The sequence below is a fragment of the Rhinolophus hipposideros genome (genome assembly GCF_964194185.1).
Source record: "Rhinolophus hipposideros genome assembly, chromosome: 10".
NCBI lineage: Eukaryota > Metazoa > Chordata > Mammalia > Chiroptera > Rhinolophidae > Rhinolophus > Rhinolophus hipposideros.
The window spans coordinates 25,227,526-25,240,700 of NC_138056.1; the positions used below are offsets into that span (position 1 = coordinate 25,227,526).

The 13,175-nt window shown below is 37.7% G+C and overlaps 1 protein-coding gene across 1 annotated transcript in view; it reads left to right on the forward strand.

Moving 5' to 3' along the window:
- Positions 1-13,175, forward strand: part of DCDC1 (doublecortin domain containing 1) — a 383,234-nt gene that overhangs the window by 174,925 nt on the left and 195,134 nt on the right. Inside the window, exon 11 of the mRNA XM_081062445.1 lies at positions 260-430. Coding sequence (XP_080918571.1) covers positions 260-430 — 171 coding nt within the window. The remainder of the gene's footprint in view (positions 1-259; positions 431-13,175) is intronic.

Sequence of the window (13,175 nt, forward strand, 5' to 3'; positions counted from 1 at the left end):
GATATTTTTCATTCAGCAATTGTAAATGACTACCTATTTCATATTACTGAAGTAGAAAGGTTATAAATTTTTCCATGAATAAAATTTGTTGATGAAGGAATGTATATCTCTTCTATTCTCTTTACTTGAAGATAGATCTATACTCAAATTCTTGTATTGAAGTAATTTTCCCCCCATCAAACGAGGTACTAAAAAATCTAATAAGTGTGACATCAACAATTACTTCTTGCTAACAACTCTTGTAATTTAACCCCTTCAGGTGGGCAGGCTGATTGATGAATTGCAGACAGCTATCAAAAGCAACAGAGGTCATCTCTCTAAACTTGGCCCCCAATTACAGGCTGAGCAGGAGCAATTCTCCTCTTATGTCTACCAACACATTAAAAGCCTTCCAGCAAACACTCTTATCCCAGGAGGCCTGCAACTGAAGGTGGGTGACATTCTGAGACTTTCATTGGGGTTATCCAGAGACAAAACACTGCTCCGTTTGAAGACCCTTGTAACAATGCCACTCAGCTTGAATTTCTTTTTATGTTCTCTTCCTCAAACTGGAGTTTGGCTTACAAGTGCTTATATTACCGTTTAGGGAATATATTTTAAGAGAAAATACCTGGAGGTCTTTGAAATGTGGATTTTATAAACTTTTAACTAGTTGTCAATCCAGAAAGTAATGTTAATGAAGAGATTTGATCATATGAACATGTGCATACTTTTCCAAGAAACGTATTTTTCACAGAAGTCATTGTAGTTCAGTTTTTAAAAACAACCCATTTGGAGAAATGGGCACGCTTTAATAATTGACAGACAGTGGCAATAGGAATTAGAGTTGAAAGGCCAGGTGGCTGATTGATGTTCAAACTACATTTCCAAGGAAAAGAATCTGTATTGGATAAGTGTGACACATGTCTGAGTTTACTTGGTAAAATCAATACTTAAGAATATACTGGGAAAAAAAGGTGAATTGGTTATTTGTCAAGACCTGATGGCTAAATGACCTAGACTTCTCTTTGCTAGTGCGTCTTTGGAAGAGGAAAAGAATAAGTCGTACCTGATTAAAGTGGTTTAGGTGTACTGGAACTTTACGGTATTTAAACACTTTTGTTTATCATAATAGAGTACCCAAGTTAAGTCTGTCAAATAAATATCATTCTACAGTCTCACATCTCATTTATCAAGAGACTATAACTATTAAAATTAGAATTTCTCAAAGTATGGCCCTTTTTCATGTTTGGAACCATTACTACATTTCAATGAACTCTTCATTTCCTTTTGATTATATTTGTATTTGAATGTGATAACTTTTAATGGCATTCCTGTGTTTAGATTTTGAATGAGAATATTACCATGTGAAAATTGACCTTTTGGAAAGTATAATTCCATGATAAATATGATCATTTATTTCTCATAGTCTGTGCTAATCAGTTAAAGGTTTAGGAAGTGATGTTCAGAACATCAAGGTCAAGGGTTCCTATAGTCCAGTAACATTGTTCTTTTCCAGATTTTTGACTTGGTTACATATCCATTCCACCCTTTTGCAAAGTACTTGCTATTAAGAGAGAAACTAGGTCAGGGAGTGTGGTTGCCTTAATGCCATTTAATCCCCATTCATTTGTATCAGCAAATATCATATGACCCGGGAAAAAGTTTTTGTTTTCTTTCTCACAAGTTTGTTGTATATTTTTGAATAATTTTTACCACTTATTCACATTAGCACATGGGCTTGATAGAAAATATATTTTATTAAAATATAGTTGACATACAATATTATATTAGTTTCAAGTGTACAGCATAGTTATTCTTCATTTATATACTTTATGATCTGATCACCACACTGTCTAGTGACCATCTGTGCAAAGTTATTACTACATTATTGACTATATTCCCTGTGCTGTACATTACGTCTACATGACCTATTTATTTAATAACTGAAAGTTTCTCCCTTTTATTCCCCTTTACCTTTTCCACCCATCCCCTCCCCCCCCTCTGGCAACCATCAATTTGGTTTCTGTATCTATGAGTCTGTTTCTGTTTGTCTTGTTTTAGATTCCACATATAAGTGAAATCATATGGTACTTGTCTTTGTGGGACTTATTACACTGAGCATAATATCCTCTAAGTCCATTCATGTTGTCGCAAATGGCAAGATTTAATTAATTTTATTGGTCAATAATATTCTACATCTTCTTTATCCATTCACCTATCAGTGGATACCTAGTTTGCTTCCATATCTTGGCTATTTTACATAATGCTTCAATGAACATAAGGGTGCATATATCTTTTCGAATTAGTGTTTTTGTTTCCTTCAGGTAAATTCTCAAAAGTGGAATTGTTAGATTACATGGCAATTCTATTTTTAGTTTTTGAGGAACCTCCATACTGCTTTCCATAGTGGCTGCACCGTTTTACATTCCCACCAGCGGAGGAGAGCAAATATTTAACTTTAGAATCTGAATTGTTCCTCTCATATATTCCCCTTTTAACACGCCATACCTTTCCATACCAGCAAACAAAAGAGGGAATTTATAGTATATGCAAAGAAGCCGTCGTGTTGTGTTTGTTTAAGCTCACTGTGCTGTGCAATACAGTAGCCACTAGCCACATGTCATTATTTAAATTAACAAAAAAAATAATTAAAGTGAAAAATGCAATGCCACCAGTGCAAATGCAAAGCCCAGGACTTTGCTGATTTTACCACTGAAAACCCCACATCCAGGAAACCGTTTAGTCCCAGGCAAACCAGCGTGTTGGTCACCCTAGTCTTGTCTGAGTTCCTTCTTCCTCCTCCGGGGCATTCTTCTTCTTTATGTTTCTTTCCACAGTAAGTACTCAACCTCATTTGCTTCTCTAGCCTTTCTCTCCAGTTTTCCCCCTTTTAACATCAAATTTCTGTCAGAGAATAAATTCCTCTTTCTGTATTCCAAGAAACTGGGCATCCGCCCCATCCTCAGGCCTTCATGCCGTTTCATTTGAGAATCATCTGGAGATCTTATAAAAACATCAGTGCCTCCATCTCCAGAGATTTTGATTTAAGTGGCCTGGCATACTGAAGGGGGCTCCTAGCAACTTTAGAGCGCTGATTGTTCAATTTTCAGGAATTTTGTGAGCCAGTTGTTAAAGACAGTCATTAATAAAAACTAAAATATATAAACTTACAATTAAATAGGTCATATGTAAGACAAAGGTAATAAACACTTTTCACTTCCTTATCATTTTATAACTTTTTGTTATTACGTTTGCACCTCAAAGTTATTTCTGCGTATGCCTTTTGTAGCTATTTAGTGGAAACACTATATATTAGTGTGCTACTATGCATCTCTTCCAAAATTTATGTTCAGTGATGGCTTGTTGTAACTTGAAATTGACCCTAGTCAGAAATTGGCACATGTGGACTTGAGTTACTGTTTTGTTGACTGTCTAGACCAAAGAGTTGTTAAACTACAGGCCGCGGAGTAAATCTGCCTGTTTTTGTAAATGAGGCTTTACTAGTCCAGAGCCACACCTATTTGTTTATGTATTGTCTATGGCTGCTTTCACATTATAATAGCAGAGTTGGGTAGTTGAGGCAGACACCATATGACTTGGAAAGGCTAAAATATTTACTGTTTGGCCCTTTACAGAAAAGTTTGCTGACTTAGACTAGACTTAAGTAAATGGTGGATAAAACATTTACAATTCAGATTAAATATAAAGGTGTCCAACTTTTGTAGCTGTTACTTTGTGAATAGCACAAAAAGTTGAAGTATTCTTCTAGTATATAAAAACTATTATCTGATTTAGCAAAAAAAAAAAAATTCTTATGTCATTGAATAACAAGAAAAGTCCTACATATGTCTTCGTGGTTTCACTTTTGTCTTAACATGGATGGAAATATCAATCACATTCAGGTCATAATTGCATTATAGAGGCAGGGCTGAGGACCACAGCAGTTATCTAAGCAACTTTTAAAAACATAACCGATAGCACCTCACAAAGAAATCCTCATTCTTGATTGCTTATCTGCCCAAAATTTTCTCTATATTTTTATATTCGTAATGTAGGAAAGGCTAGCTGTAAAATCATTTATTCCAAATTTATGGAAAGGGAAAATTTCCCTTTCCAAAAAAATCATTTATTCCAAATTTATGGAAAGGGAAAACAGAATCTACAAAATGAATAATTTTGTATATTTAATTTAGTATTTTTATTTTTTTCTCCTCAGGATTTATTTTCAGAGGGGAAATTAGAGAACAAAGAAGTAGAAAGTCTTTGTGGCTGGAATAAACAGACTTGAGTTGTAATAAAAATGAAGTCATACAGGCTTAATGTGCTTGGACCCAAAGCTAGTTTAAATCCTTTTGACGATTTTGTAACTACTTGTGTCACACTGTGTAGGCTGAAATCTGGGGGAAGGTTTAAAATTATTGCTAACTTCAAACATTTGAGGCAATATAATCTGAAAGTAAAGTAGGCAGGAACTATATCCCAGAATATAATAATAATGCAAAGGAATTTATTTATAAGCTAATTTTACCTGTGAGGAATTTTAATTTCTGTAAATCTTACTTCTAAACCTATCTCTGTTGATTATTAGAATTTTGCGTAGCAGTCAATAATTTGCTATGAAAAAGACAGATTTGTATCTTGTGACTAATTTTTTACGTTAGAAAATACAAGGAGCCTTAATGACTTGTCTCTACTCCTAGTTGTTCAACATCGTCCTCTAGTGGTGGTCACCTTGAGTTGTAGCGATGAGTCCCGGGGATATAAAAAGGTCCTTGGCCTTTTCCGAGATGGGTTTTAAAGATTCCTGCCAACAGTACTATTTTCATTTCAGAGCCTGACATTTTTCTTTCCCTGTCAGAGCTGGGCTAGGCCTAGGATAAAGGGAACTGTCATTTTATCTCTGCCCTCTTAAAATTTTCCTTTTCCTCTCAGCTCTAATAATATTAATCCTACATTTACATGAAAACTCTCTGATTACCTGCAATACAAACGTCTCAAACCATCTCAAATAAAAACAGGATTTGTTGAAAGTGTAGAAAGGAATTTTATACACCTGGAAATGAAAATCAGGAAATATAGCAGAGTCTTACAGAAATGTCATTACTTTTCCATTTTTCTCTTGAAGCCCCATAATCTCTCCTCTTTGCATCTTTCTGAGCTTTTAATTAGTTTTCTTTCTGCAAGTGGCTTTCTTTTTACTCTTTTGTATGTCCATGGAGGAATATTATGTCCCCTAGCCCTGACCTATAGGATTAAATGGTAATCATCATCTGACTAGAGCCTCTGTGTCTGCTGGTTCAGATGATTCAAAGAGACAGTCTGTTTGGGCCAATACAGCCTGGAATAGGTCCTTAACACTAATTCAGCTACCTGTGGCCAGTGAGTGGGAAAAGATCAGTCATGTGCTATAGAGGGCACATAGGGCCTTCCAGGGATTAGGCTTGAAAGAGAAGTTGGTTGTGGAAGGGCAAGTGACTGCTCAGTTTCTCATATCAAATTACATCAACTATTATAGATAAATTATTGTGTATTATTTGTGGTAATGCATTCCCTCTTTCCCCCCTAACCCTCACATCGTTGAGAGTGAGTGTATGTTTGGACTAATGGAAAAGAAACTAGGGTCTGTGGTTTTCTAAACCAGTTCTTATATCTGAAATAGCCAGAGAGTAGAGACAAAACTAGATTAGAAAGAGTATACCCTAAATATTCAGAATTGCAAATATCTTAGAACTGAGGGGTTTTTCTGTATTCCCTAGGTAAGGAGAAATTGGTAATTCCAACTGAAGAGATATTGAGCAAAGCCCACAGTGGAACTTCCTTTGTTAATTCCAGAATCAGTTCATATCAGTCGCCTGGCCAAACTTTAAATTCTCACAGGGTGTGGATGAGGTGCTCTACTTAGAGCACCATCTCTAATTCAGTTACCTCCAGCTCACTGTGGGCAAGGGCCATGTCTTTTCCGGTTATGAGCAACTTTACCCCACTTTACAGCATGTACTATACAAAGAGTTAGATGATATATCAATAAACAAATGTATTTTTCATTTATAACCGAAAGAGGTGGCTCTAATAAAACTCATTTTCCTTTTTTCCTATTCCTTTTGATCTTAGAAAAATGATAATTAAAAGAAATGAATTGACGCAATCCTCTTTCTAATTTTCTCAATTCGATGGTGTATATCACTCTATTGAACATATGTGTAAGTCCATGGCTCAGATTCAAGAACCAAAATAATTGATTATAGTGATCATCGTCTTCTAGAACAGTGGTTCTCAACTAGCGGCTGGCTGCAGGGCGTGATTCAAAATCCCCGGGGCATTTGGGCGCTTTTCCTTATTGGGTATGGTTGCCTTCGCCTCTGTACTGACTTTCTCATCCTCATCATATATTGCATTGATAATTTAAAAACAGCAGCTTTTGGTTAGGTCTTAATATTAGAAGGTCGTCTCTTAAAAGGACACGCTCTTTCTATGTTCCATATTGTCTCAGTTTCATTTTTGCAATCACGTGGCATGATACAGTACCAAATTTAAATGGACATATACAAGAAAGGACTGAGATCAGCCTAAGTTTGGATGTCCATCCCTGCTGCAGGGAAAGATTTCTCATTGTTTTTCCCTTTAGTAGTCACTCTCAGCGTACACCATGCTTTCATGAAGCCCTTCAGGTACCAACTTTTTGGAGCAATTGATTGCTATTCCAAACCTTTTCTTACCCCATATTCCCGGTCACTGCCACCACCCCTAGCCACTGTGAGGACATCTGCTATAGCCATTGACTCAATGACTTCTGCCTTCCAAGGTCTGTTCTTTCCCTGCAACTCTTCCTCCTCTCCATCCCCATGGAGATGCTGTCAGAAATGTTAGCGTTTCCCTGGGAGGGCAGGAAAGAAAGGAATGATAGGAAAGGGTATTAGCAAATCTGTAGGGGATGGTGTGTGGAAAAATGAGTAGAAAGGTGGGTGATCTGACAGAGAATTGATGAGCAAGAGTGTGGGAGGTGTGAGTAGGTGGGAGAAAGCATGGGGGGACGAGTGGAAGATGGGTGCAGGAACGTCCTTTCAACTGGAAGTAGAGTAGTGCTTTTCACACACAATTGGTCAATGACGCTCTGTGGGTTGTCTTCCATTTGCTGCCAGTACAGGCAGTCCAGTTTCTGTAGGGCCTAAGGCTTGTAAAATCTGGGGGAGAGGAGCCTCTTTAAAATGAGGCCGAAAGTGGGTATTTATTTAGAATGAGAAAGTACATCACAACACATTAATGAAGACTTGGAGATTCAAATGTTTTCTTCCAAGATCTTTTTTTTAGGCAGCTTATCAGATACACTTACATAGAAACACCCCTCAATTGCTGTTTGGCTCCCCGCCCCCCCCCCCCCCCCCCCGCCCCCATGATATTCTCAAGCTCTCAGCAACTTGCAGCACTCTCAGGGGTGAGGAGGTAAGGAAAGGTCCTGAAGTTTTATCTTCTCATGAGTCCACTCTGCCTGCGAGCAAGGGAAATAGGATAGAATTTAGTAACCTGGATAAATACAAGCTTCAGAGGGCTGTGATTTGGAGGTTTTATAAGTCTTCCTATTTTTCTGTTGTTTAGTTATAGTGTTTTCTTATAGCATAAAGAAATTTAAACTTTTTAAAAAAAGGTAATGCAGAGATTTGTTTTTTAAAGAATGTCTCTGTTCAGTATCTACTAAATCCTCTGGGTAATATGTGTCTAACAATTTTTAATTTCCCAATGACCGAAAATAAGTAGTCCAAAAAAGTGAATAGTCCAGTAAATCTAGACATTATCAAATACATTTTGGGACAAAGCATTATGCTAGTTACTGTGGGAAGACATAGAACACCTTCTCGGCCCTAGCCCAGTATCTTTTTCATAGAACTAGAACAATAGGAGACCTTTTGAAGACGGTAGAACTAATGTGGAAGTCTTCCCAACCTTTTATACAATTTCATCATTTGTAGTTTACAGAAAATGGGATAATTTGGTTGATAATGGGAAATTTTTATCCGTAATATTCTGGCCTTTCCTGTGCTTTGCACATTTGAATTTGATCTACCAGTGTGCAAGAGAGTCCCGAAACGATTTGAGATCTGCATTCTATTTTGTGGTCATTTAAAAAAAATTAAGTTCTCTAACCATATGTATCAATAGGAAATTTAAACATTTAGGAATCTATGGAACAATTAAGTGAATAGAAGGAGATAACTGAAATCAGTTATCCATAAATTATGGCAAGATTTTTTTTGGGGGGTGGCCTTGTCACTGTTCTGCATGCTTATTATGTCCCTATTTCCATTGTACATTCCTTGTCTTTCTGTTTAACTACTTTCCCCATGTTTGTATTTACAACCCCAGAGTTGCTTTGTGATCGCACCTACATTATTTGAGTAAACAGTGGGAAAACAAATTTAGGATATGCTCTAAGTAAAAGTAGTAAAACATGCCAACTTGACATTCATTTTCAAAAAATTGTGGCTCGAGTAACAAAATTGGAATATTTCAAAGTTACTGTTGTAATTTCAAAAGCATGCATTAAATGTTGGGAAAATTATGATGGAGATAATTAATTTTCATGTGTAGATTTTACCATAGTAGGCAAATGTTGGCCTGCTCATTTTAAAGGCAAAGAAACTTAAGACTCTGTGAATGCCTTCCAGCATGTCATGGGATAGCTATTAGGTAGGCAGTGGAACCTCTGATTTACTCTTCCCAGTGCTCTCTTCCATCTTGCCCCCTTCCCTTCCCTTTGTTTCCCCCCTGTGGCCTGTGTGTGTGTGTGTGGGGGGGGTTGGGGGGGGGATGCTGGTGTATTCACCCCAGCCTATTTCTTTTTTTTAAACAATTTGCAAATGTTTTTTATTGTTAATCATATTTTCATGAATTATGTAAACTTATTTTATTAATGTTTGTATAAGATGTAATATAGAAATTATTGTATGTCTTTTTGTCTAATATAAGCACTTAATGGGCATCCCAGCCTATTTCTTGACAAGCATCTGCAGCCAGGTGTAAATCTGTGTGCAGGAAGATACAGTATTCCTTTCCTAGACCTGCCGAAGGGAAAAACTGTGTCTGTATCAAAGTCAGGGAAGAGCAATTGGTCGGGGCATCAGCTCCCACGCAGAGCTGAGTGTAATGAGACAGGCTTTCCCTGAACAGTCCTGACAGTCTTCAAGGTGCCCAGAGAATTGCCAGGTGGGCAGTCAGCAGGGAAAGTCCACAAGCCAGAGCTGGATTACTGTCCCAGCAGTTACCCAGACTAAATGCAACCACTGAACCCTACTGCTGCAGGCACATACTCTCTCTCTCGGGGAGATTGTCCTTCTCCATAGCAGTTAATTTGTTTTTACCTCTCAATTAGCTTTTTCACAGAGTGTTTGAGATGCCTAAATCGCTGAGATTCTCTGCCTACATATGCTCCCATCCCCCGGATTACCCACTGACATCTGTGTTAGCCCCACTCACCGTGAATATTATCAAGCATCAGTTCACCATTTGAACATAGATATGAATGCAGATTTTCTAGTAAGTGCAAATGAAGTAATGCATTTGCACCTACTTTAGATTCTGCCCACAGTTCTGTTAATGTTTTATGATAAAAAGTGGATTATTCCTTAAAATAAAAATGTATTACCATAGACAGTAAGATTTTGTATGGGTATTAGTTACCCAGAGTACTTACTCATATTAGGGGGGGAGTTGTTTACAGGCATATCTGGTATATTTAAAAAAAAACAACTGAATAACATTAAAGGCATACTTTTTCCAAAGATGAAAATATGATCTCTGAGGCTAACAATTTGGGAAGTCTGATGATTTGATTCATAATTAACCATATTTGATTCATATTTAACTTTATCTCCCTATAATGTTCATTTCCCCTAGTAAAATAGAATTTGGGGTGATGTATGTTTTTCTCATCAAAAAAGCCCTTGCTTTCTATGAGAAGAAATATAATGAATGCAGGAACTTCCAACGATTTTCATTTACCAAGCTCTGGTACATAATATATCAGCTACAGATGGGACCCATATACCTGGTATTTTAATCCCAATTAAGTGTAATTTTAGGCACTAAATTAATTTAGACAAAGCAAGATACTTGTTCCATTTATACTTGAAATATTCTCATTTATAAAGGACTTTTGAAATTACTTAGCTTAGGACATGACATGTCAGTGAATTTAGTTTGCCACTGTCTCCTAGATAATTTTGAACATGTTCATATAAAGCTTAGTGAGAATTGTAATTAGATACAAAGAGAATGTTTTTTTCAGAACCATTCACCTTGTTTTGAAATTTTCACTTTGTTAATAGATGCAGAAAAATGAGGTGGGGGAGAAGCCCTTTGAAAAAAATTATAACAAAGCAATGAAATAATGCTTAACGGATAGGAATGCAGGCCCACTCCCAGGGTAACTGAAGGCAGTGAGGGCCTCTCCATCCTCGGCCTCTCTTGGCTCTTCCTCCACTCTTACCACCAACCCCCAACTCAGGCTGTCAGGTACCTCAGGTTATCATTACCACCTTTTTTTTAAAAAAAAAACAAAACAAAACACTTGCTCTTAGGAAATAGGTATGCTACATGTTATTTCAAGCTACGACAGTTAAAAAAAAGTTTTTTTTTTCTGAAATCAAACATTTTTCTTGGGATCTACTATATAAAGCAAATAAAAGTAGGACCCACCCTGTTTAAAGCCAGGAAGGTGGCTGCCCCCACAGACTCACTCATCAGGTTCCATCTCCCATTTGGGACCACAATGCCCACCACCAGCCCTACCTACCCCAGACCCTCTGAGGGATTCCAGACAGCCGAGATTGAAAATCACAACTTTAAATGCTCAATAACCAATAAGGCTGAGTATCATTTGTTCTGTGGTGTTTTAGTTACTACAAAGGAGTACATCCTATCTGAAATTTCAAGTAGTAGCAAGTTGGTGGGAGAGATATTTGGGGTCAGAATTTTCTAGCCCACTCCTAAAATCCTACCCCATAGACAGTCACCCACTATTCATCTAAATGTCTCTGCTGCAACTTACAGAGGAATTTTAAAATGTCTCTTCCAAAATAATTTTTTTTTCTTAAGTATGCCTCTTCTGGGTTTTAAAAAATGTTATTTGATTTTTGGTCCTGGTATCATTTAGTTGATTAAATTTAACAATTGTTATAATAATACATAATTTGTTTTAACTTAAGTGCGTTTTCATTTCCTGGGACAAAATATACTGGCTCCTTACCTGTTAGATACTATTTAAAGACAGCTCTGTTAGGCATTAAAATACTTTCTCTCATATGTAGTACAAACATACTAATTCATTATTATACTTTCACCACTTGAATCCCATAATTTTAATATTTGCTTTGTGAGTATCACCTTATCTAAATATTAAAGTTAGACATATTTACTGTTTGATTGATAATCTATTATACACTTGAGAAAGTATAGAAAATGTGGATGTTCTAAAAACGATTTTGCAAGTCTGTAACAATGAAAAAACTAACAGTACATTTATTTGATTCAATGTACATATAATGTTAATTCAGTGAGAGCTAATTTTCTATCTCCAAAGATAACTTTGAATTCTTGGATAAAGATTATTCTAAAGTTAGCCATATATATGGCTAATTAGCTTCTTACATAAGAAAAATATTTTAACTCTCATGTTCTTTGACTTAGGTAAAAAAACACGTATAAACAGAGACCAGAATGGTGTGTCCCAGTGTCTAGGGGATAGAGGAAAGGGGGAGATTTTGACCAAAGGGTCCAAACTTCCAGTTAGAAGATGAGTAAGTTCTGGGATCAAGAGCACAGCATTGGAATATGGTTAGCAATAACGTATTGCATACTTAGAAGTTGTTAAGAGTAGAGCTTACATGTCACCACAAAAAAGAAATGGTAATTGTTATGACACGATAGAGGTATTAGCTAACTCTGGTAATCGTTTGCAATATAGAAGGATATCAGATCAACATGGTGTACACCTTAAACTTACACAATGTCATATGTTAATTATATGTCAATAAAGCTGGGGGAAAATATCGTAGGACTTTATTTTGAAAGGTCTCCCTGCCTGGAGCAAGTCACTTAACCTTCTTGAGACGCCCCTGTCAAATCTGGTTTCTTTGAGTATTGAGCAGTTTAATGTGTGTGACAGAGCATGCTGCACTGTGGGTTCCTGTGTGTGAATGAGATACGTGCCAGGCCACACTGCTAGGATTCCCTCTGCAGGACGGAGACACCCTCCTTCCAGTAACCGCAGCTGCATCCTTCTTAGACAGGTGCCCTTGGTGTGAAAGGAGCCGCTTCTCCCAAGATTAGGCCCTCCTTCTGGGGGCAACCTGCATCCAGCCTTTCGTTGATGTGCAGGGTGCAAAGGCACGGCTCCCGGGCTCGACTGGGAAGCTCTCTCAAGGGCCTTCTCAGCTCTAGAGCTCCCACCAGGGGCCTCTGTTGCAAGTTCACAACAGTTCACCTCCCCCTGCCCAGTCCAGCTTCCTTCATTCCCTCACCATTGTTGCACCTAAAAGCGCTTCCTGGTAAACTTCCTGCAAGTAAATCTTGGCCTCAGAGTCCGCTTCCTAGGGCCCCAATCCAAGCAAAGTGTAAGTTAACCTCATTTCAACATATTTAATTGTATTCACCTGGAATATGCCAAATCGTTTTACATGGCTCTTCTGTGTTCCTTTTCTTCATCGGATCTCCAGTAGTAAATCCTGTTACTGTACAGCCTTCCAACTTGGGGCAGCATGCCGCGGTATCATTTTCCTGTTACTGCCTCTTCGCAGCATTGCATCCTGAGGCATTTTGAAGCTTAGGTGTTTGGCCTTCCACTCACGCACAGGAGAGCTTCGGTGGGGGGGGGGGGTTGGGGTGGGAGGGGTCTGTCCCGCAATTAGGGAGGGTTTGGGAACCTGCTGTTCCCCCACAGCTAGCTCTTAACTAGACTCATAACATTAAAGTCTGGATCATGGTACTGAATGAGGCCTGATACAGTCCTTAAATGGATGTCATGCGTGATGCCAGGCAAACTCATCAGAAAAGCACATTAGCTCAAAACTCTCCATTCAGGTCATTTTCCCCCATACGGTTTAAGTGTTGGTTACTGTCTCTATAAAATCTTCACAGTAAATAAAATTTGTTTAGGACCTTATTGACATTTTTACATCTTCACAAATACTGCATATGAGCAG